The 25,151-nt window shown below is 55.0% G+C and overlaps 1 protein-coding gene across 2 annotated transcripts in view; it reads left to right on the top strand.

The window, feature by feature from the left end:
* Positions 1 to 25,151, top strand: part of DUSP8 (dual specificity phosphatase 8) — a 43,596-nt gene that overhangs the window by 3,475 nt on the left and 14,970 nt on the right. For both annotated transcript variants that reach the window (XM_075047881.1, XM_075047880.1), the window contains exons 2-3: positions 11,286 to 11,692; positions 18,106 to 18,244. In XM_075047881.1, coding sequence (XP_074903982.1) covers positions 11,462 to 11,692; positions 18,106 to 18,244 — 370 coding nt within the window. In that variant the 5' untranslated portion in view covers positions 11,286 to 11,461. The remainder of the gene's footprint in view (positions 1 to 11,285; positions 11,693 to 18,105; positions 18,245 to 25,151) is intronic.

The raw sequence follows: 25,151 nt of genomic DNA, 5'->3' as shown, positions 1-25,151 counted from the left end.
GTACTTCCTGTGCAGGATTGTAACACAGCCAGGGGATCGTGAGGGGGGTAAATACTGACCGTGCCAAGATGCTCTGCACAAATGGCATCAGGGGCTGCCCTCAAAGCAGCAGTGATTAGTGGCAGTGCAGTTCCTGCGGGGACGACGGGTGGTGTATTGCACCCCGGCGATGGCCTGATGGCTTCGCCTGCTCCTCTGATGAAGGGTGAGACTGTGGTATGCGTCACATCCCCATGGCAGAGATGCTCTGCCAGAATCGGGCCAGAAACTGAGACTATGGTGGAACATACCAAGCTCTGGCCACGGTGGGTGCCTTGGTCACCCTGTCTCTTCTTTAGCATGAGGTCACAGAAAGGAAAACAGGGTCTTATCTCTTCCTCTTCCAAGAGATGTTTGCAGACTTTCTACCGCAAGCCTTTGGGTCAGGGCTATCCGAGAGGCTCCGTTGGCTCTCAACCATCTCCACATCGAGCAAGGACAGTAAGAGTAAGGGAGGGCCATGTTGGGGGGCTGTGCCCGGCACAGAGCCCTGCCCAGCCTACGCTGCAGATTGCCATGGCTCCTGTAGGACAGCTTGCTCCATCTCTCTGCTATTTGGCTTTTCCTCTGAGGTTTTCTAGACCCAGCTGGACAAGGTAATCTAGGTTGGTGTGCAGAGGGCTTCCTCCTTTGCTTTGCCCAGAGCTTCTGTGGGGTTTTTGCTGCTCTGGACCTCCAGTTTCCAAAAGTGATAAGTAGTACTTGTTTGCATGGTACCTTGGAAGGATCAGTATTTCAGAAGATAGGTACAGTGGTAGCCCAGGCTGGGATCAGAGGAGAACCTGGAGGTGCTCACTGGAAACTGGTCCAGTACATGAAGAGTCTCCTAGTGCAAACAGGGAGCAATAACAGCACAGAAATGCAGGGACTGTGTTGCATAAAGGTGAAATAAGTGATGCATTTTGCACTAACTTAAATTAAGAGCATCCCAGCAACCTATCTGGGGCTGGAAATCCTTCCTTGATTCCCTCTTCTCTTCCCACTCCTCTTATGCCTTTTTCCATGTTGTTTGCTGTGCATGGAAAGCGCTCATGGTTCCTGCTTGCCCACCCTGATGTGTGCATGCATGACTTGTCTGCCTTCATTGTACCTTTTTTAAACCAAGCCTTCGGCTCTCTTGGGGCAGAGACCTTGTGTTCTTCAGGAATTTCTCCAGAGCCCTTCAGGGTGCTCTAGCAATTTGCAAAAGAGGGTCTCTGTGTAGCATTTCTGCATGCTGAGTTATGGGGAGCATAATTTCCGAGCCTGCTGATGACTGGGAACAAGTCATTTGGTGACCAGAAGGACAAGACAACCTGTTCTGGTGTTGACATTAGCTCTCCTTTAAGGGAGAGAGGAGTTGGACCAGATGAGCTCCTGAGGTCCCTCTCAACCTAAATTATTGGTTGCCTTGCTTCTCCCAGGCTTTTGTAAAATACCTGTTATTAGGCAGTGATGGTGAGGGGATGTGAAACGAGGTGGACCACTGCTTTGATCCCGTATGGAGATTCCAATGACAGCATGACCCTGGCATCCTCCCCTCCACAGCACGCATCCTCCAGCCCTGCTAATGATGCAGTGCGTCTTTCCGGTTCATCTCTGCCGACCCGCATTACTCATCCGGCATGTAGGTGTGCGGTGTGCCCGCATCCATGGCTTTTCATCTTGCCTTTTTTCTTCTTTTTAATAGGGGATTTAGTTCTTTGAGGAGTGCGGCTGTCTAAAGCGAGCACTTGGTAATTCAGCTGATGCAGCAGAAGCTCTGGTAGAAATTTCAGTCCATTTATTAGGTGATTGCAGGGGTTTTTTTGTCAAGCGAGTCAAGCCCTTCCCACACATTAAACCTGCATCTGCTTAAATCACACATCTCCCATTGAAATCCAGCCCCTCCTGGGTAACGCCAGGCAATCTGCTCCAAACAAAGAGGGTCCATCAGTCTCTGGGTTGTGCTGTTGAAAAGAAGCAACCAAGAAGTATCTACAGCATCCGATTCTTTTTGCGTTGCCTCTAACAACCCTCATTTCCAAGCTTGCGATCGCAGCCTGATCCTCCTTGAGCCGTAGCTTGAGTGGAGTTATTCATGCCATCTTCATCTGCCTTGGCCGGCAGCCCTGCGTGGGGAGCGGACGGGCACAGCCTGAGCCTCGCTTGGCACTTGAGGCTGTTGAGTAGAGAGCTGGTGCGGAGAGGGTGCCAGCACTGCTGACTTGTGAGCTAGCCTGTGAAAAACCACGTTAACCGCTTTGCTGCTGTCGGTGGACCTTGCAGAGATGTTCTGTCCACCGGCAGCTTTGCTAGCTCGGCGGGGCTGAGACCCAGAAGCCAAGCAAGCCTGGAGCTCTCCTTTACACCTTAACTGCTGCTCACCTCAGATTCGGCTCTTCTGGTGGTAAGTCAGAAGGATGTGGCAGGGCAGGAAGGTGACCCAGAGTGACAAGCCTCCAGCCGAAACTGAGCCAGGGCTCTCTGAATTATTCTGTGGGGTGGTGAAGGGACAAAACACCTCCCGCACACCAAGGGAAGTTGACTGCTGCAAAAAACCCGAATGCAAATCTCTGACTGGGCAGAATCTCCCCAGACACATCCTTTTGTAAAGCACTTGCATTGTACCATTAAAAATAGATCAGCGCGTTCTCCGCTTGCTTGCTGAATGCTGATGCCTGTAATTCTGTGTCATCCTCGCAATCCCTTCTGCTTTGAGCTTGGCTGCCTCTTTGTCTGGCACCTGAGCAAGGTTCATTCAGCAGTAACTGATACAAAGATAAGTGTGAGCTCTGTTCAGTCTAGCAGGACAGGCCAGAAGGTGAGGAGGACTGAACTGATCTTAGCTGGGGTCAACCAGCAACCCTAAAGGGGCAAGGCTTGTTGTGATCACCCATGTTTTCTGTTGCGTGGTCAGAAGCAGGGATGAGTGAGACCTGCTGGCACGGAAATGAGTTGGAGGGTGTTGAAGCTCTGGGTGGATGTCATGATATATCTCTGGGGTTTTTTTGAAACTGGGGTTAAAAAAATATATATATCGTGCTTCAATGTCTGCCTGGAGTTTGTGAAGGGAATATTGCTGCTCGTTTCCCCCAGTGAAGGAGTTCATCTAGTTTGCCACCCACAATAGCAATGATGAGACGGATTAAGAGAGAAGGCCCATGTCACAAAATGCTGCAATACCCAGCTCTCAGTAAAGGGGACAGGCTGTAGGATTTCATAGATGAAGAGCTATGGCATCTGACCAGCAAGCCGTGGCTCAGCGTGGTCAATGGGCACGTGCTTGTCCAGGGTGGTGAGGATGGAGGAAGACCTGCAAAACACTTTGTTTGACCCCCATGTCATCTCAGATTAACAGGACAAAACAAGCTGGTAATGAATGACAGCCCCCAAGGGAAAAGGAGACAGCAGGGCAGGAACGTCAGCTTGGGCTTTGCCTGTCTTGTGTGTTTTCTCTAGATAAAGGTAGTCCTATGAAACCCAGAGTTGGTGCCTCCTCACTGGGACTGTGGTAAGACGTAGAGCCTGAGCTGACAAGTGGTAATTCATCCCAAACCTGTAAGCAATGTGGCTATTGTGTGGATACAGGAAATTTAGCAAGCCTTGAACCAGGTCGGAAAAGTCTTGCAAAACATATTTACTGCCCTGGGGAGTGTCTCATCCCATGGAAAACCAGCGTAGCCCCTTGCATTTGGGTTGAATTCTGGGTCTCCTAAGGAGGGCCAGAGTTTCGGTGGGCGTAGGGTGGCGTAACTGTGGACATTAGCCTCTGCTGGCTGGGAACCTGTGCTGGGATCTGCACCTCACTTTGCACCGGTTGTTGTCAGAACCTGCATAAAACCTGCCAGGAGGCAGCAACAAGGTTGTTCTTCAGTGAGACCAGGGGTCCTATTTGTCATTTAAATATGCGGAGGCTAATGACACTGCACTGGGCAGGTGCCAGCAGGCTGCCCCTGTGTTTGCTAGGTGCTCGCTTCACCAGCCTTGGCCTCACCCGTGACTGTCCCTGGCACTCTGCTGAGATGGACAAACTCGTGTCACTTGGGATTGTCCTTAAGAAGTGAAATGCTGGCGTATTTATCTGCAGCCTTGAAGAACCACAGCTTAATCCTGTGCTTTCTTTCACTTAGCATGTAGGTATTGTGGGAAAATAGTACACATGTCCTGGAGACCCTTTCTGCAGGAGATTGCAAATGCACCTAGCAGGTATTTACGGTGTCTGGTGTCCCAGGACGGGAGAGCCAGACCAGCCCTGCAGAAGTATCTAACTGCATACCTTTCTGGGCTGCCTCTGTCTGCCCTTGTTGCAAAAAAGCAAACAAGCTACTGGAGATCCCCAAGATAAGCCTGCTGGGCTCATGGGGTCATGCAGCAAATGATGGGGATATCAGGCAGTGGGCAGCAAGGGCCCTTGAAGCATCAATAGGAATAGATTTCCCTTCTCCAGTGTGACATGTCCTCTGTGATGTGTGCCAAACTGCTCAAAGCAGAAGGTGCTTTCAGCTCTGAGATGAGAGCCTGGCCAGTTCTTGGCTTGGCAGGATGAGGATGGAAATGGGATAGCTTTGGTATTAGAAAGCAGAGTGCTTGGGAGCTCCATCCTCATCGCAGGCAAAGGCAGCAATTAAATGGCTGGCTGGTCATGGATAACCTTTGGTCTTAGATTTTGTAGGCTTTAAAATGAAAGCTTGTTTTTATACTAAAGGGGAAAACCATACAAATCATGTTAAAAGCACAAGTCTAAGAGGAGGAGATACTGGCCTTGTCATCCAGACTCTGGGTACATTCCCTTCCCTGCTGTCCCTGTTGGCTTTTCCTGACTGGATCTCCAGACTGACCATCGCGGCTGCAGTCAGAAATTTTTCTGGGAACAGCCAGTCTGCAAATCCTTAACAAAACCTGGGTCACTTTGGTGAAAGCAGGCTAGGAGGCGATTGCATTTGCAGTTATAGCCCATCCAAAGCTGCTGGCACAACATCAGGTGGTGGGAGGGGATGAGGGACCCCTTTGCTTGGCTCAGCTGCAACCAGAAGAGCCAGTCTGCCTTTCGGGGTGAGGGGTGCATGGGAAAGACTCCCTTGCTGGCTATGACTTGTCCTCTTTCCTTGCATCCCTGTGTTCCTGTCTGTGGCTCGAGCGTGAGCAGCCCCTGAGCTGCCCCATGCCACCAGCCACGTACCTGAGGCTTACCACCCCCATGCTAGCGCTGCCACATGCATCCACACCATGTCCCTCATCCCGTGTGAATGCACCATCTGGCTCTTTGCTGAAGGACATCCTGGTCCTTCAACTACATCTTCCAGTGGAAATCACCTTCTGGACCGAGGACTGCAGGTGCAGAGGTGAAATGAGAGGCATGGGGAGGCGAGCTGATGCTGCTCGGGTGCGTACAGCTCCTTGCAGGGCTCCTCACTGTGCTGCTTCCAGCCTACGGGAATTGAAAGGAGACTGCGGCATAGAAAGGAGGAGGGGAAAAAAAAAATTTAAAAATCATGAGATCGGCAAGCAGCTGGGCCTGAAACCCTGGCAAAGGTGCAATGGTTGCCTCCCGGTGATGTGCTGTGGGAAGAAGGGGAGGCTGCCCCTTCCCCCCTTCCCGAAGCCCTCCCTGCGTGGAGAGGGTGCACAGAGTCTCTGTCCCCGGGGCGGATGGGTGCCTGCAGTGTGCAGGGAGCCGAGATGGGGATATGAGATCAGCATGGATGAGGCTGGGGAGGAGTCCTCTGTCTGCCCTGGGAAAACCCCCTGCGGGTGTTGGGGGGTTTAGAGCAGGCAGCAGACTGCATTGCCATCTCCCCTACATCTTCATACTGCTGGGGCTTGGGAGATGTAGTTCCTCCCCGCCCTTGAGATTCACTGGGGAAAGGTGGACAAGCAGACTTTGCATGTGGGTTAGTGGATGTGGTTAGTGATGTTTCCCAGCCTCGTTTTAAGGAGCAAAAGAAAAAAACACTCCATTTTTCCATAGTCAAGCAGAGAAACCTTTTGTGCTGCCTTTTAAAGGGACCTTGAGTAGCTGCTAAGAAATCATCAGCAGTTACATCACCTCCAAAGCGGCTACTGCAGGCACCTGACAGCTTTGTCCCACTCCCACCCTGGGGGATCATTAGTGCTCCAAATTCCTTGCCCCTGGAGAAAGCCTGCATCTCTCGCTGGGAGGGAGAAGCCGCCACGCAGTTTATGGTGCTGTGAGTGGCTGAAGGGGATCAGTAGATGGGCTGAGGTTCACAGCGGATGGGGTAGAGCGGAGGGACGGATCCTGGAGATTCCTAACCCCATCCCGTTTGCTAAGCTGGGTTCATCAGCCCGTGCAGGACCCGAGCATTGCTCCGGGAGTGAGCCGAAGGCGCTGCAGTAGCATCGCCTCGGGCCGGAGACGCAGCCGTTGCCTGGCAGCTGCGGGTTTCCAGGGAAACCAGAGGTGCTAACTTGTTAATGAGCCCGCGTCCCTGATTGCTGCTGCAAAATAATAAAAATTAGTAATAGGCCCGTGATTTAGGAATCCCTCAAACAGCATGAGCCTGCCGAGGGGAGTTTGCTAAGTGCTGAAGCACTTGAAAGAAATGAGGGGATGGGGAAGAAAAAAAAGAGGGGAGGGCTTGGCTAAAGTGCCGCATTTTACATCTTAATAAGTGTCTGGAGAGCTAAGGGCCGTTGGGGTCCTGCCAGCATCCCAGTGGTAAGCCTGGGGCTGGTGGCAAGGCTGACCTGGATGGATGGAGGAGCCCTGGCCAGGCAGCATCTCGCTGCAGTGCTCGGAGGACGTGGATATTTCCCCTGATGGACTGTGAGGGGAAAAGCCAGATCACTTAGCTCAGTGGTGCTGGGTCCCTGATGGACATGGCAGTTCTTTGGGAATGGCTGCTTTCATGGGTTACAGGGGACAAACGAGCTGGCGTTTCTCTGTGGTGCTTTTATCCCTTGGTAAACTCAAGTTGGAGATGCCACCAGAAGAGCATGCTCCTGGGATGAGCATCACAGGGAGTGTGCTGTAGATCCAGTCTCACTTACATGATGGAAATGTGTTCATGGGGTCAGAGCTGCTTCCTGCACCAAAGCTGGCCTGCCTGAAGCAGTGAGGGGAGCATCTCCTCAACTGGACCGTGTGTGGAGGGTAGAGCTCTCTAGGACACAACTACTATCTTGGTGCAAAGAGTGGACATGCCAGTTACTGAGGTTTATAGTTGCTACAGAGACATGCTGGCCTCCCAGTTGATGTCTCCAGTACAAGAGAAACCAGATCAGTGCCCTTCCTCTACCACGTCTCTCAGCTGGGGGCCTCGTGCAAGACAAGAAATTTAGGGAAGTGACCTCCACATTGGTGACCTGTGTGGGGCTAGCACAGGGATGAGTTCCCATCATCCGTTGTGCCACACAGACTCAGGCTAGGGCGTGTTTTGGATTTTCTTGCTCTCTTGCCTAGCCTGACCAGAAGAGGGTCAGTCACAGCCAGGTGGACCACTTACCCTCAGCCTGGCTTGCTGCGTCCATCTCTGTCACGCTTGTGACTTTTGTGGCCAGCACCCCTCACCTGACACGCACGTCCGTGGAGGTGACGCCGGGGACAGAGTCCCGGTGAGCGGGCAGTTGGCCCAGCCTGTGTGCTAAGCTCTGCCTGTCTTTCTGTCCCTTGGCTGCAGTGTGGTCTCTCCTGCTTGGCTGTTCCCATTCAGCTAAGCCATGTGCCCATCTCCTCATTACAGGCACTCCAGAGAGAGGTGGGATTAAAGGATTATGGTAATGTTCTTCAGGAACACTCAAGAAGATTATGATGGCTTTAATAAACTGATAAGAGAGGGACACAGCTATGTTTCTGAAACCCTAATTTAGGTTCCAGGTTAACCTTTTCCCCGGTCTCCTGTCACCATGGTGAGAAGATCTCTTACTTCAGCAGTGCTTCATGGCTATGCCTGTTGCTTCAGTTTTCCTTTTGACCCATCTGAGCAGAAGCAGAAAGACATCTTCCTTCCTTCTCTGGTAGCCTTCCCAGGTACGGAGGCGTTAGAGCTCGTTCTTCTCAGAGACCGTCTCACACACAGCTTGCGAGGTATTGTGAAGGTCTCGTAGCCTCTGCTGGTACCTGGGCACCTGTTAGCTGGGGATGAACCCACCACCCCTCAGTCTGGCTTCAAAATGTCCTGTGGTTGCTGGCAGAGAAGTGGCTCGTTGCCTTTGACCTGGCTGGACATACTCTTAGAGAAGTCCCTGTGTCTTGGGTCTAATGCCAAGGTTACAGCTCCCTATGGCTGCGTTCGGTTGGTCATCTCCATCCCCCATAAAGGCTCCTGGAAAGAGGGGCAGAATGGACCAAACTTGCCCTGCCTTCTCCTACATCTTTCAGGTGGAGCTGGGAGTGGCACCTGGCTGATGTGTCACACATGTCTGCCACCAGGTAGGTCCACCTGAACGTGCTGAAGCAGACGTTTATCTGGTTGTCCTGCAGGAGGGCAGCTATTAGCTGAGCTGGGAAACCTCCTCATCTGTCTTCTCCAATCTCTTCCACCCAAGTTCCCAGTCATCTGCCAGAGCTTCAGGAGTGGAAGGCCTCTTCTGGGTGGGTATCTCTCAGAGCAGTTAGGTGATGAAGGATCTGTTATCTTTCCCAGACCCCTCTATTTGTGTCTGAGACCCCCAAAGTTTACCCCTTGCTCATTATCTGGAGAGCAGATACCATGTTATCGCCAGAGGTACTGTGCAATATGTCCCCGCCTGTTGGATCACTCCTTCCTCCCACTTCAGTCTTTCATTCTCATCCCTCTGCCATGGTATTATCCCCATCTTTTTTGTCTGTCGACTCTCTCCATCCCCTTTTTATTTCTCGGTTGTAATTGGAAGAGCCGAGAAGAATTCGCAGCCTGGTGTCCTGATGGGGAAGGGAGGCAGAAAGTGATTTGGGGAGTGGGGTGTGAAAGGAAGACGAAGGGGAAAAGCTGGCTAATTTGCATCCTTTCTGAGTGCCCTGGCTCTATAGCCAAGGTACAGCAGGGGGTCTTCTGGCAAGGCGGTAGCAACGTAATGAGGTGTGTCATATCCCAGCAGGAGCCAGCCTCGCTCCCCCTCAGACCCCCTAATTAGAACTGTTTCAATTTTTAAGCCCCCCTGGAGGAGTGCTGGGGAGAGGCGGGGAGAGCGGGGTTCCTGCAGCAGGGGGACCGCCAGCCGCCTGCCGAGGGGGCAGCTCTAATTGGAGTCATCGCGAGGAGCCACAGAGCGATACAAGCTCGCCGTGGGGCTGGGGACAGCGATGCCGTAGTGCCACAGGGCTGCCAAAAATGCTTTGTGCCAGGAGAAACCATCACTATTGCAGCTTTTAAGGGGTTTTTCCCCCCACCCTAATTTAAACTAACACATTGGCAGAGGTAGCAGGAGTGTGATACAGGGGCAGGGGAGGATTGCACATCTTATTGTGGCCTCGTATTGGGAGCTTGGATCTTGAGGCTGAAGCCTGGGACATCTACTCCTTGCTTTGTGAGGCAGGTCTGATAGCCCAGGGAAGCTGGGGCTGTTAATGCTGGAGTCATGAGCCAGAGAAAATGCTGGACCTCCCCCCCCCATCCTCATATTCTGTGGCTTTCCATCCTTTTCCTGCGAGCTGCTTGTGTCCTCCAGGTTTGGTGACTGGTAACTGAGGTCCCTGTCATTTTACTCAGTAGTGTGTCCTACTCAAGCATCCCTTTTATGTCTTGAGCTACCATTGCAGTAGGTGCCGGCATCACAGGGGCTTCAAGCGTAGGAGCTTCCAAGAACTGCTGGCTTACTCGGATCATGGTGACTCATAAGCCTCCTCTAGTCCATGGACCAAATCCTGGCCCTGCAGCAGTCAATGAAAATCTTTACGCTGGCCTTTTCAGGCATGGTATTCATAGTCCTCCTAATTCAGATGCATTAGAGCTTCCATGGAACAGCTTGTGGGTTCTCTCTAAAACACCGTCTGGCAGGAACAAGAGGAGCCTGATAGTAGCCCAGGCTTATTTTCTGAATGACTGCAGCAGCATTAAAACCTAATGCCATTAAAACATGCTTGCAATGATGTGTGCCATTAAAACCTAAGACGACACCCTGAGCTGAATGTCCCTGAGCCTGCCTATTGCTCTTGCAGACCCGAGGGGCATGGAGGAAGTTTGTTCTTCTGATAGCACTTCAGAGAGCACCAGGCTCGACCCTTCTCAGCTCCTAAGATGGAGCCCAGATACGTACCCCTGTATATGAACCCTCTTTTCAAGTCTGTGCAAGTTAGATGCTGGAAAGCAGTAGCCACTTTGGGGCCATCTCAGTCCAAGTACAGCTTCCCAGGGCCTCTGCTCTGCCCTAATGCCTGGCTTGTTTCTCAAAGGCAGGAGCGAAGGTCAGCTTGACTTCTTGGCTTCCAAGAGAGGTCATCTTCTCTTGACTTGCCAGGAGGCAAGCTGGCAAGATACCTGCGAGCAGGCTTTGATAAAAATGCAGGTGAAATCCAATGTGAAGTGATGGACTTGGGTGAGCAAACCTGATTTGGTGATGTGTCTGATGGGCCCTGAACTAGCTATTACCACGCGGCAGCAAAACCTTAGAGCTGAGCTAAGCTGCTTCTGTGAAACCATTAGGTCTGTGCTTGGCAGGGGTCAGAAAAAGCAAATTGAGTGGGAGGAGCTGTTGGGCTGGGAACATGGAAAGGAGGAGACATCTTGCCCTATGCAGGTCCCGGGTGTGCCTGCCTCTCAAACATGGTGTGTTGGGACTGGCCAGGGTGGCAAAAGGCATCCAGCATCCGTACAACAGGCAGCTATGTAGATGCTCTGACCTGAAGGGCTCCTAAATGAGGTCTAAATGTGGTGAGAACCGGGGGGAAGGTGATTAAGGAAGGGGCATGCGTGGCCTCTTCCAGTGCAACAAGGAAGGGACATGCGTGGCCTCTTCCAGTGCAACTAGTAAGGGTCAGCCGGAGAAGCCATGGTTAGCAGATTTGGAGCAAACCAGGGGAAGGACTTCTTCACTGTAGCTAGCAAACTGTTCTGCTCTCTGCCACTGGCCACTGTGCCTGTTAAAAGCTGACATGGCTTCAAAAAGCTATTAGGCAAATTCATGGAAGAAAGCTCTGCTGAGGGCTATTAAATACCAAGAGAAAACCTCTGGCCTGGGCAGCTCTGGAGCCACAGATGCCCGCGGGCTGGCCAAACGTACCTAGAAAGTGTGGCTTGTTGCACTCTTACACTCTACTGAAGGCCAAGCCCTTGGGGACTCGGCCCAAGGTGAATGTCATGTCCTGCCCAGCTGACCTGTCGTCTTCTCCTTTCCTCTCTCTCCAGGTTCAGCACAATGAGTTGGCATCCTGGGTGTTAGCAGCGTGAGGAGTCCAGGACGGGTGCTGCCCTGCTCACCCCTTACCCCCTCGCTCGTTCCCCTCGGGGAGACGGGTGCTGGTGTCCCTGCCCTGCCCTTCCGCCCCTTGCCCCCTACTCTCTCTAGAGGGGACGGGCCCGTTATGGCTGGGGACAGGCTCCCACGCAAGGTGATGGACCCAAAGAAGCTGGCCAGCCTCTTGAGGAACGGAGCGGAGGGCACCCTGGTCATCGACAGCCGCTCCTTTGTGGAGTACAACTCCTGGCACGTCCTCAGCTCCGTCAACATCTGCTGCTCCAAGCTTGTCAAGAGGAGGCTCCAGCAGGACAAGGTCTCCATCACGGAGCTCATCCAGCCCACCTCCAAGATGAAGGTAGGGGATCTGGCCCTCGCCTTTCTCGGTGGATGTTCGCACCCTCTGCCCCAGTAGAAAGGGGTGGGATGCGGACTGGCCTAAGGGCCGGTCTGTGCCTGGTACGTGCAACCTCCCCCTCCATCCCTTGACCCCAGTATCTGCCGGCGTCTCTCCGGCACCCTTTGGAGAGCTGGAGGGTGAGCTCACGCGGCCACAGGGCTGTCCTCGGGGACCTGTTTGTTGCCGCCACCCCGGTGACGTGGCTCCCTGCTCCGGGAGCCCTCCCCAGGCAAGTCTAACAGGTATATCAGCCTCAGGGCTTGTCCGACGCCAGCGAACAACCCCCCAAAGCCTTCCTGGAGCCGTAAGCTTAATCCCCTGCTAAAAACTCTTCCCCTCCCCTCCGTCATCTCTAACTCCATTCAGGGACATGTAATCCTCCTCCCCTGTGACGCCAGAAGCTCTTATCCGGTGTCACGGCATATTATCTCTCCCAGGCTCCTCTCTCTATCGCTCCTGGTTAAATAACAGAGGTGGCTCTGAGCCACGGAGCTGGGCTGGAGCCCCGGTGCCCCCCGCCGTGCCATAGACCTGCCCGGGGCGGGGGGGGGGGGGGGTGGGGAGTGCTGGGGGGGCAGCGCCGGTGGCTGCCGGGCCGGGGGGGCCCGGTTTGCCGTCACGGCCCCCCCCGGCGGCTCGCTTTTACCGGCGTGCCCCCCCCCCCTTGTCATGTTATGGCAAAGCGAGGGTAATTCAGGCGATTAATCAAATGCTGGGCCCAGCTGGAGCCATCTGCGGCGTGTCGCGGTGTCGCCCCCCCGCGCGGCCGGCGCCGTCCGCATTGGCTGCCGGTGACATCACCCCGCCGGGATCAAGGGGGCCGGCAGCGCGCGGGGGGGCGGCCTCGCGCCAATCGGCGGCGGTGACGCCGCGGGCTGGGCGATTCGGAGGGATTGCGGAGCCCCGGTGCCTGAACGGCTTTCGCCGCTCTGAAATCCCCGGGAGAATAAAGCACAATAATCGCGGCGGGGGGGGGGGGGGGGGGGCGGTTCGCAAGCCTCCCCCCGGCGAGGATCACCTCTGCGGTGGCCGCCGTCACGCGGAGCGGCGGCAGCGGCAAAAGCGACGCGCGGAGGGGAGGAAGAAGAGGAGGGCGGTGGGGAAGGAGGGGAGGAAGAAGAGGAGGGCGGTGGGGAAGGAGGGGGGGGGGCACGGGAGAGTTCCCGTCAGCTGACGCCGTCCGCCCGCAAACCTGCAGCTCGTCGGCCGGCCGCAGAGGAGCGGTGGCTCCCGCGGGGGGGGGCCGGTCCGTCCGGGGGGTCCCCGCTCTGTCCCCACAGAAGGAGCAATCGCCTCCCCCCGCTCCTGGATCGTTGCGTAATGGTCCAGGTACCGGCTGGCCACGGGATTATAGCCGGGGATGCTAGGGGGGCGGAGGAGAGGCGTTGCCACCGTCTTTAATTCACGGCTCTTCTCGGTTCTTCCCTTCTCCTCTCCTGAAATCTCCCCCGGTGCATCCCGGGCGGGAGGCAGCGTGCCCCCACTGCCACTCTGCGCAGCCCCTGCCGTCCTCGCCACTTGCATGGTGGCTTTCCCAGTGCATACAGCCCAGAAATTAATTAAGCTTCAGGGTCCCCATGTGAGGATAAACCACTTGCCCTGGGAAGCTGGATGGGGGGGGGGGGGGGGGTTGTCACAGCCGTATCCTCATCTGACATAAAGCAGGGGTGGTGACCGTGGCTGGGGTTGTCCAAGTCTTTTTGTGCACGCACCTGCGAGCTTGCATTTTGGGGTGATGAACTCTCCTCTCCCCGTTTCTCCTTCCCCCACGCGTCTGATTTCAGCCACTTGGGTTGTGGGCGTATTTTGGGACCTCCAGAAATCAATATGGTCTGCTGCCTCGAGCTGCACACGCCCTCAGAGGGGGATGCTGAAAGCTGGGTTAGACCTGCATTACCCCCGTACCGTTTCCCTGTCTCCATCTGCCATTACTGGCCAACCCCCCTCCCCAGCCCTGCTCTGCCCCTGGCTCCCCATACCAGGGCTGGGGGAGGCAGTGGGGCGAAGTGGGGGGGACACGGGGGGCCACGGCTGGTGTTGAGAGCAGATGGCAGGAAGGGTGACATCAGTGGCGCGATTGTCCGGCCCCATTATTCCTCCTGACGGGCCTCCCGCCCTCCTCCTGTTTCCTGCTCCTGGCCGGCCAGGGCTGCCGAGACAAAGGCGGCCGGCAGCGACGTGGGGCTGCCCAGGCAGAAGAAGGGCAGCCCTGAGCCCCCACCTCATCCCGCTCCTCCTCGCCTGCCCAGTGCAAAGAGAACTCGACCTGCGCATCCCAGTTCCACGATGCCCCGGGTGGCGACTGCCTTTTGGGGAAGGAGGCAGGGGCTGATACAGAGCAAAGCTTTTGGGCAACCCCACCTTGGGTCTCCCCTCCCCTCCTCCCGCCTGTGTGCAGGCAGGGGGAATGAGAGCATTTGTATAATTTGCTTTTCCCAGTGCTCACACCCCTGTTTTCCATACCACTCTTAAGGAAGAGTACCATTAACAATGCTTCTGGATGCTGCGGTTTGGAGCAATGCTGTGGGATAACAGCAGCTCGTGGCTTTTTTGGGGCAAAGAAAGGAAAGGACCATTTGGTAGGAAAGAAGAAATGGGGAAAATAAAAATCCCTTTCTTTTTTCAATGAAATATGCCTACGATTGTGGGCATAGCTAAGCTACTGCTCCCCGAGCCCCCTTGTGCACCATCTTCCTGTGGTGCCTGAGCTGGGAAAAACTGCAGCAGCAGTTCATTTCCTAATTAGCAATAGTCTCCCTCCACACAAAAATGGTACCAATGTATTGCTCTGTTTTTGTTTTGAACCCTTCTCCCAATACTAACAATAATAAATTCTCCCAATAATAAATTCCAATAACAACTGGAATAATTCAGCTCCTTGGTGCAGTTTCGGGGGCAGAGGTTATGGGAAATTCCTGCTTGGGGTTTTCACTAGCATTTCTTGAGGGAAATGTTGAAAATTTCTCTTCTTCAAGATCCCCCTGGAAAGTCTTTCCACCTCTCGACCTCTTCTCACTTCCTGAAATGTAGCTATCTTAAAGCAGCTATAGCCACGGTTTGAGGCATGACAAGGGTCTCTTCGGGCACGGGGAATATTTATTTATTTGTGTTAGGAGCACGGCTCTGCAAGCAGCTGTTTTGCTTGAGGGAAAGCCGGGTCTTATTTTTGAGCTGTGTGCCTGGCTGCTCTTTATGTTGATGGAAGCCCTGTTATTTCAGTGGGGTGATTCACTGTGTTTTGAAACAATATGTGACTGAGATGTCGGTAGTAATTGGGATAATAAGAATAGCTCGCTTTTTATCTTAGCCCGGATCACCTGTAGAGCATCATCATCCTTGCTTGGCAGCCAGGGAGAGGCGGAGCAGGGACCCGGACTGCGTTGAACCACCCAGTGCCTGGGACCAAATATCCATAAGGGAGTTACCTCCAGCCAGAGCTGGGGAGGGTGATGGGGAGCGCTGGGCTTGGCACAAAGGCAATGGATGATCTCAGCTGGGATTTGGTTAGAGCTGTTGGCCGGGTGGTCCCTGCTCCAAGCTGGCCATCCCCCACAGCCGAGATGCTGGCAGGGAGGAGGTTTGTCCCTGGAGAGGTGCCCTGGGGCACCTCCAGCGCTGGGGTGGGCCAGCAGCTTTTCAAAGGCATGCACAGGTTTGCAAGCCCCACTCAACATCTGCTTGAGGCCAAAAGACTTGCTGCGCCTTGGTCCCCCCCACTGTCCCTTGCTGGATGGATTTGGGGACTCTTTCTGGAGGGCAGTGCCTGGGGATCTGGTTACTTCAGCAGTCTTGGGGTGATGGGAAACCCCGGTGGGAGAGCTCCAACTGTGGAGGTGCTGCTCCTCAGAGGGACTCCTCTGCTGCTAGCCGTGCCCCTGCCCTATGCCAGCACCTGGCAGAGGCAGGAATCTGGCCCCAAGCATCTCTTCAGCTTTACCCTCCTTCTGTGCCCCAGTTAGCTTTTAACCTCCGTACATTTAAGGCCAGAGATGGGGCTGTGCCTTCCCCTGCGTATCAGGAGTGCGGGAGGTTAATGGGAGACACACAGACCTGATTAAACATCTCCCTCTCGTTTCCCTTTGTGGCGAGGAGCTGGGATGCTGGTGCAGGCTCCTTGTGTGCTCCACGAAGGCTCTTCAGGACCATCCTGCAGGCATCCTCACCCCAGCAAGCCGGGCATTTATTTTCTGCAGCCAGGCCATGCGAGGCCAGCGCTTGTTTGGCATTTACATTGAGTGAAACCTTATAACTTCAATAAGATGTAAACCGTGTCGCACATCTCTGCCGTTGCTCAGCAACCCTGCAGTAATGGCCCAAACAAAGCCTACCCGTGCGGAGGGAACACTAAATCCTATTGTGGGATAATTCTGCTCGGCCAGAGCTGGTATTTCCCATGCAGCCATCCCAGCCTGGACCAGGCAGCCAGGACGAGTCCCTGCCCCGCCGCAGCTTGGTGCCTGCCTCACCGTGCTTTTGGGGAAGACGCTTTTGCTGGCATGGGGCTTCAGGCTGAGGACTGGGATTTTGGAATGTGCTAGGGGGGCTTGAAGGGATAGTGGCCCTGCTAAGGACTAGCAGGCTCCTGGCTCCGAGCTGGCTCAGCAGCCACCATGTTTCCCTCCAGCTGTGCTTGGGATGGCCTCCCATAAAAGTCCTGCTTCAGGAATGGCCAAGGAAGAGATGCTGGGGTAGATCCTTAGCTGGCTTACCCCCAGGTGGCTTCGGTCATTTTTCAGTGTCTTATTTTAAAATTCCCGTGTCCTTTTCTCTTCCCTCTCATCCTGCCACAGCCTTTTCATCCCTCCTGTCATCCTGCTCACCTGTGGGGCAAGTTTTGCTCTCCAGTGCCTGGTGCTGGGCTGGGGACAGGCAGCTCCTTTGAGCCCCCCCTTCCTAGTGCAGAGCTGTGTGTGGTGTCCCGGCGGGGATTTCTGTCAGTGCAGGGTCATCCTTCCGCTGCAGCGAGGAGACGTGATGAGCTCAGCTAAATCAGTGCACCCTGCAGTTTTATTTGGATGGCGCTCACGTTGCCGAGCAGGGAAGCACCTGCAGCAGGGTGTGAAAGCAGCATTAATATCTACAGCAACCCCAAGCAAATCTGCTCTGGGGGTAAGATAGGGCATGGCAGTGAGACAGCAAAAAGAGGTGGGTGCCCACGAGTGGTTCCTAGTTCAAGTGGTCTCCTAAAGAGATTTAGGAGAGGGCTAGGCAGGGACTGGGCGTTGGGCAGCTCCAACACAAGCCAGAGGCAAGGGCGGCTCGGGGGCACAGACCCTTCTTCCCTGCCTGCCGCTGCCTCCTCCTCCTCCCACAACGTGATGGATGTGCCTTAGCCTGCTGGCTGGGAGGGCAGGCGCTCACAAAGCGGGCGAATGCCATCTGCCCAGCTATTCAGCAGATGCGCTGAGCTGTGCCTGTGTGAGGATTTTTATTTTCTTTTAATGCATGGACCTTCAGGTAGGTGTAGGAATGGCTGGCTGCGCCTTGAGTGCTCTGGCTGCAATCTAGCCATCACCAGGCGTGGGAGGACTCTTGCCTGCAGGCAGCTGCCTGCCTGCAGGATACCCCACCATCTCACCCACCCCAGAGACCCTGCAGCGGTGGGCAACAGGGCTGGGTGCTGTTTGTGGCACATGAAGTCATGTGAAAGCAGCCCGGGAGCTCCATTCCCTCTCCCCAGCACATCTCTGCAGTGTGCAAGCCCCGACACACATTACAAAAAGAAGAAAGAGCACCCCCCTGAACATCTCCTTCCCTCTCCTTCAGCCCTCAGGACTGATGTGCAGGTTTGGGTTGATCTTCCAGAGGCATAGTGCCTACAGGGGTGTTACTGTGCTGAGCACGGTGTCTCCAGGCTGAGCCCTGAAGAGCTGTTTCTCCAGCCCTGCTCGCTCCAGCCACAGCACAAGGGCTGTACTGGGAGCACCCCTGCCTGTAGAACCACCCCCAAATCCCCGTAACACCAGCCAGCCTGCAGAGGAGTATCTGAGGGCAAAGGTTGCGTGGGAAGGAAGTGGTGGAAGAAGTCGCGGCGACTTCTGGGATGCAGTTAAGTAATGGCAAGCTGAGGGAGGGCGATGGGGAGGAGTGACCCTATTGCGGGTAGGATGCTCAAAAGCACTCGCAGTTGGTGGGGCTGCTCCAACAGGCATCTGTACTGACACACTTGCTTGTAGCCGTGGAGCAGACCCCCAGCCTGGCTGGACCCTTCCTTTGGTGAGCAAAGCCAGCTCGTGGGGACAGCATGGAGCTGAGCTTTCCTGCTTGTGTGACTGCGAAATTCAGCTTTGCTTCCCATGGTGGTATGGGCAGCAGCATCCTCAGCGCTTAGCCTATTTCTCTGACACCGGGTTTTCGCTGTTCCCCTGCAGGTGGAGGCGGAGGAGCACCAGGACGTGGTGGTCTATGACCAGAGCACACGGGACGTGACTGGCTTGGCCGCCGACAGCTTCCTCTCCATCCTCCTGGGCAAGCTTGACAGCTGTTTCCACAGCGTCTCCATCCTTACAGGTAGGAGAGCCCTGGGTTACCGCTTCACCTGGTGCTCATGCCTTTAGTCTGGAATTATGGAGCTGTGGCCCCACGTGTCCGTCTGCACCCGCTTTCCTGGCCACCGGTGGCTGTGGTGGCAGAGGGCAGCCCTGCGCGCAGAGCGAGAAGGATTGACCCATGCTGGCTTCACTGGGTCCTCCCCGTGCATTCGTTCCTTGCACCGTCCAGCTCCCCACTGCTGCGCCGACCAGCCAGGGTGAATGAGAGAGGAGGGTATGGAGGGGTTGCAGTGGCATGGATCCAGCCACCCAAAAGCTGCCCTTCGTTCCCCCATCCCTGTGCTGCTTCATCCCCAGTGAACGTGCCAAGGGCCAGACCTGGTTTGAGCGCTCTGCTCCCTCTCGCTGCTGTTAAAGGGAGGGCAGGAGAGGAAATCCATGGATGTGCTGGGAAGGGGAAGGGGAAGGGGAAGGAGGGCAGGGGCAGAGGGTCATTACTGGGTGAGTCAGGGTCTACTGGAGATGATGCTGTCCGAGCGTGAGCACGCAGGCAGGAGGAGGCACACGCTGCTCTAATTACAGTCCTGCAGAGCAAAATGGGAGGCAGGTGACCGATGAATGAAACACTCCGACCCAGAAGAGAGGAAGAGGCAGTGAGCTGCCGAAGGGAGAGTTAAAGCTGCCTTTAATTCCCCATGGCTGGGACAGCTGGGTATCTGCCTGGCTGGCTGCCCACCTTCGAGCTTTCTGCCTGCAGAGGGGTGGGCAGGGGCTGCCCCACGCAGCCCCAGGGTCCCGCTGAGCTCAGCCAGGCTCCTAGATAGTGCCGAAAGCAGAGAGATGGGGATCATCTGTTCCCCAAACCCATCCTCATCCTGCGGTGACTGGGTACTGCTCTGGGGCTGAGGTGGAGGGTACCGACCTCTGTGTCCCCGAGGCATTGCAGGGATGGAGGGAGCAGCCATCCCTGCAAATCCAGCAGCATGACAGACCCTGCGAAGGGGTAGTTGTGATGGGGAAGGTGGCACAAGAGAGTGGCATTCAGGGGGCCTTGCCCATGCAAGGCATGGGTACGTGCTGTTGGATTAGTGCATCTGCATTGTGACGGGGAGAATAGAGCAGAGAAATAGCAGGAATAAACCCGCTGGTTCAAGGGTTTCAAAAGCAAGCAAGGACTACACAAAATCACGTTAAAGCTAATTAACATGGCCCGGGTTGCAGGAGCTTTGCTGACGCCAGTGCTGGAGGATGCAACCATGAGCTTGCTACGGCAGCCCCTGGCCCGCCCCAGCAGCCGTGCCTGCGGCTCCAAGGTCGTCGCGGCATAAACAAGGGCACGGCTTGGTGCATGGTGCAGGAGAAGGAGAAGGTGGATTCAGTCGCATCTGGGAAGGAACCTGCTTAGTCACCTAGACGGGTCAGGAAACACCCTTCGCGGTGTGACCCCAGCACCCCCCAACCCGGTGCCACCTTCCCAGGGCTGGGCGAGGGGCACCTTAGAAAGCGAGGGGAGGCTTGGGGGACCCCCATAGTACCAGTGCACCCCAATGCTGGGTGAGCACCGGTGGCATGCCACCCCCCCCAGCCATCAGCATTGCCACCACCAAGCCCCCCGTGAGCAAACCTGCACCCCGCGTGGGCACACGCATCTTCCATCTTCAGGGCGGCCATTTCCATCCCCCTGGGCTGCCGGCGCCCAGACCCCCAAGTGGGAGCGTGGCTGCGCTAGGTGCCAAGGAAAGCTTAAACCTCCCTAATTAAAAGCGCCGCAGGGCCGCAGCCTGATGTGGAACGCAGGCCACCAGCGGGTGGAAAAAACGAGAACCGAAACGTAGAACACTGGGTCATGGCAGTGGTGTTTTACATGGAAATCGTGACTGGAAGCAGCTGCAGAGAGCGTCCGGGGGAGGCTGGGCACGCTTGCCGACAGGCGCAGCTTCCTCCTGCCTGCGGTGTGGGCAGCAGCCGGGTTGATTTAGAGGCAGCTCCGCAGCACTTGGGAGGTCTGGGATGGGATGTGCGGGTCGGGCCTGATTCTGACCCCTCACCCTGGTGGGCTTTAACCCCTCGGTCTGTCCGCCTCGGGCTCAGGCACCTTGTCCTGCCCCAACCCATCTTGTGTCCCAGAAGAGGAGCCTGGGTCCTCCCAGGAGGTGGCTTGTGACCCCAGCAGGGAGGTGGGCTGACAAGGGCTGCTGAAATCTCAGGGTCCTGTCCTGAAATCTCAGCCTGTCCCTAAGGAGTGGGGGCTGTGGCAGCCCTACGCAGCCCCTCGGTGCTCCCCAGCTCTCCTCAGCCCCAACAGATGTGACACGCGTCCGTGCCTTGGTGTCCCCATGTCACGCAAACACCGTGCGCGGCCATTCTTGCTCGCATCCAGCCCATCGTCCTTCCGGCCCTTGAAGCAGCTGATGGAGGCTGGTGGGCAAGGACAGGGGAGCCGGGGGTGGGAAGAGCAACAACAGGGACACTTCAAGGGTTAACAGCCCAGAAGCAGCAATTCCAGTGGGGCTAGGAAGGAGGAATCTGAGTCAATTATTCCCAGTCTTGGAAATCATCAGCTTCTCTTCTTTTTTCCCCTTTTTTTTTTTTTAATTGTGTAAGTATAAATAGTGCTGCTTGCTGCCCTCCATCCGTGGGAGCAGAAGGCCTGTTGATTTATATGGTTTTCCTGACATCACATGAAGTGGTGGAAAACTGAATGGAGCCAACATTTTTCCTGCATTACGTAATGCCCCCTCCCTCCCTCTCGGCCCAGCTCTGCTATTCCTGCAGGAGCCTGACTGTTCTTTAACCTTTGTTTACTTCAGCACAAACTCTTGCTTTTTTGCTTTTTTTTTTTTGCTATTTTTTGCCCTTTTTTTGCCTTTTTTTCTTTCCACTTTGCTTTTTTTTTCCCCCTTCTTCCCCTTTGCAAACTCCTGCTTGGTTTTTATTAACAGCCTTTATCTGTTTATGAAGCAGCAGCAGCAGCGGTCTGGCTCCATCGCTCCCTGATGGCTCCCGCATGCCAGCTCTTGTACTGGAGCCCAGCCAGAGCCATAGCGTGGTGCTGAGCTGCTGGGTGCTGAGCTTCACCAGCCCCTCTCCGTTTGTCCAGCTGCAGCAGAGGGTGGGGAGATCTTCCTTTGCTCCCATTTAGCAGCTAAAAGCGACAGCCGAGAGGGCTTGGAATGTTTGTCCAGATGATGCTCAGGCACCCATCCTGGTCCTTGGGTCAAGCGCCAGGTTCCTCTCTCCTGCGCCCAAAGCCATACGCCAGCTGGAGACAAAACCAGGGTGGCAGCGTGGCCAGGAGTGGCTGGTACCCGCAGCCCCAACTGCTGAGGTTGGGACCCCCCCTTGCACGGCAGCAGCTCTTTTCATTGCAGTTTCATGCGCTGGGGGAGTTTTATCATTGTGATATCGCGCTCAGACCTGAAACAGGCCCCTCGCTTGCTTTCTGAACTCAAGTCATGAGCTTTTCATCTGGCTCGGGAGCGCGTGTGAGATCATCTTCAGCCTCCCCCCCCTCCCTTTTTGTACCAATTCTTCAAGGAATGTTTAAATTTTCCAGTCCTGTTCTTTCTAAATTTGGAGCGTCTGTTTACTCCCAGGATTCGGAAAGAATGTAACAATATCATCAGTGAGAAATCCCTCCCAGGCCTCCACTCGCCATCCTCCTCCTCGGCGAGCAGGCTGGCCTCGGCAGCGCTGGCCGTCACCCAGGTCCTCTCCAGCCCGGAGCTGCCATGACCAGCCGGCACGGCCGGGGAGACTTGTAATTGCGTGGCGACGGTGATCCAGAGGGGGCTGAGATTTGGGGGATTTTGGGGGAATCTACCAAAGGCAGGTGACTTCAGAGTGGACAAAATGAAGTAGTGAAAAAGGAAAGGGGATTTCCATTGCAGGAGCTGACTTGGGCTGCCCAGGCGTGAGTGGGTTCAGCACTGGCTGGAATTACTATAGAAACAAGGACTCAGGGACAGATGATTTTAATAAAAAAAAAAAGGAAAAGCACTTTTTTTTTTGCTGCACAGGGACAGTCCTAAAAGGAGGTTAAACATCAGGGCAGCTGAATGTGACTTTGCTTATCCTTGGCTGAAAATACCGTGATGCTTTTGCGTGTCATGTCAGTAAGAAGCCACGTGCCAGCGTCACATCTCCCATGCTGTCTGCTCCCCTTGAAACACGTCGGGCTGGGGCTGTTTTAGAGGAAAAGAGAAGATGAATGAAAAAAGCCGAGCTAGGCAGGTGCAAAAGTAGCACATAGGCAGGGCAGAGCAGAGGGGGCTTGCTTTTAGTCAGAGTCCCAGGGGCTGGAGATGGCCTGTGCATCCGAAAGGCGGGAAAAATACAAATGAAATCTGCAAAGCTTGTCGTGGCTGATGCTGAAGCTAAAAGCTTAGCAGGATCCAGAGCCAGAATTGAGGCGTCCTTACAAACCCAGTGTAAGAAAAAGAAAAAAAAACTAAGAAAGAAAATACCCCAAACACCCACACTTTGGTCGTCAGTCAGAAGCTGTCTGATGGGAGTGGGGAAGCAGGACCCCACTGCAGCTGCTTATTTGATGGTCCCATTCTCATCGCCTGCTCTGGACAGCATCACAATTTCATCTGATGACTTTGGTATGTGAGTGTGTCTCCTGGGACATAGCACGTGCAGGATGCACTAGCTGGTGGACTTTGTCCTCAGACTCCAGCAGAGCCTCTGCTCGGTACACGGGCCTGAAGATGCATGCGTAGGTCAAGCATTAGGGCTATTTCAGGTACCCTCAGACTGCAAGGTCTGAGAGCACTAGTGGTCTTATTGGTGTGAATCCATCAGATGTACCCACAAGTTTTTCTTCTAAAGTTGAATTACTGCCTCTGAACCTTCCACAAGCACCTCTGCCCACCCAGGGACATCTCCATCCCATAGCGTACCATTATGAACCAAAAGAAGCAGATTCTGGGCTGGCAGGAGTGTGGGTATAAATAAGGAAGGTGCAGGGGTGGGATGAAATGGGAAAGAGCGCTCACGTGGGCAATTTCTTGCTTATCCCGGATTTGGGAGTTTTGAAGAACCAGCTTTGCAAATAATATGAATGGGAATCCTGGTTGTTACTCACCTACAAACTGCCCATGTGATGCTCGGGAACGGAAGAAGGGTAAGAAGTGCTGTGGAGGGGGTTCTGCCCAGCTTTTCTCAGGCCATAGATGGGGTGGCACAGGGGGATTACCTGCAGTGATGCTTTTCTTTTGGCTGTCCAGAGGGCTGGAGGTAGGGTGCTATTGCCAGCCTAGTGGGAGAGGTGCTTCTTTAAAAATCAAATGGTAACACCAAGATTTGTGATTTTTACAGACCTGGAGGTTTAGATAACTCTCTCACACAAAACATCCCTGGGTCCACGGCACCAGAGGAGTTGCTTTCTCTCCTGCAGCAAAGCTGTCTGGGACCACTTTGGCCAGGGCAGGACCGTGTTTTCTAGCCCTCCAACCCCCACCCAGTGGGTGCTAGCATCCAACCACAGCCACTCAGCCTGGCGCTGGCCCTAGGGAGTGCTCCCAGTGTGCACAGCCTGAGGCGTGACGTCGGGGTAAGGTGCCCCCTTCTCACCCTCCGCCACAACCAGGAGATGCCTGGGAGGGTTTTGGCCCCAGCGGGACCGGTGGCTGCATCCCTGGGAGGGGTTAAGCCAGGTCACGTATGTGCGAGCTGATTGTATTCCAGACCTATGCTCTAAACCTCCCTGTTTAGCAACACTGTCGTCAGACAACTTGTTTTCCCGATTCTATAATTACCCCGAGGAGCTTCCCCTCCCCCTCCAGCCGCATTTTTAACCATCGGACCCAGAAAAGGCGAGTGAAAGGGCCGAAGGCAGAGAAGGATGGAGGAGAAGGGGCTTAAGGAAGAGCAGCCGTCTGGGTGCCAAGACTTACAAAACGGCCGTGTAATTTCATTTCTCATTTCTGGAAAGCCGACGGGAGGAAGGCAACTTCCCCAGTAAGAGATCCCGATGGGCAGGAGCCACTGCCCAGTTATGGTTTCCTTCCTTTTGAGAAACCTTCCTCCCCTCATCCGCCTCCCCTTTTCTCTGGGCCTGCGCCGCACACTTGCAAAAGGTCGGTGCTGGCAATGATTATAACATCCCAGCACTGGGTGGAGAGAGGAACCGCTGGCCACTGCCCAGCTGGGCACGTGCCAGGCTATAGGTACTGTCACGACGGGTATGTAGGTGCTGAACAGGGGCTTGTTCTGCGCCCTGCTCTTGCAGGCAGGTTGCAAGAGTCTCTCTGACCCGTTGCAGCAGATGTTTTTCCAGTGAGTGTTGTGGCAATGAGAGCAAAGTGGGGCTGGTGAGGCTGGCCATCTCCCCCTGGGATGATGCACCTCTGTATCCTAAATAGGGGTGAATGGGCGACAGCCTGGCCAGGAGGAGCACCTGGGGAAAGGGGCCGAGGGGCAGCAGCTGATACGTGGGATGTAGTTCTGCACTGTGGACATTGCTTTTCATCTCTCTACTTGCCAGCTCCTCCCTGCCCCAGCACTAGCTCCCAACCCCTACCCTGGTCCTGGCAAAGGGGTGAAGAAGATGAGGAAGGAGCGGGGAGGAGCTGCCTGGGGAATGGTGGCTGCCGATGGGATCTCCATGTGGCTGGACCTCACACTGGTGGAGGAAGGGGGTTGCTTACTACCTGTGCTCGCTCGTCTTTTGCTCGGGGGCAGAGGGACGTGGGACACCAGTGAGCCTCCTGCATCAAGGGCTGCTTGGTGGTGTCATGCCCAGCCCCCAGCTGGGGCTCCCAGCAGCCCTGAACTGAAAACTCGGTCCAAACACATCCTGAAGGAACTTGCCAGTACCAAAATAACTTGTGCTGAGGGCTCTTGCAAGCCTGAGGGAGTCAGGCAACCGGAGGGAAGGCAAATGCATGCTTGTGCACCACTGGGTTGGAGGCAGGTTGATG

The sequence above is a fragment of the Buteo buteo genome, chromosome 16, assembly GCF_964188355.1.
Source record: "Buteo buteo chromosome 16, bButBut1.hap1.1, whole genome shotgun sequence".
Classification (NCBI taxonomy): Eukaryota; Metazoa; Chordata; class Aves; order Accipitriformes; family Accipitridae; genus Buteo; species Buteo buteo.
Note: the sequence above shows the minus strand (reverse complement) of the source record. Positions and strands in the feature narration are given on the sequence as shown.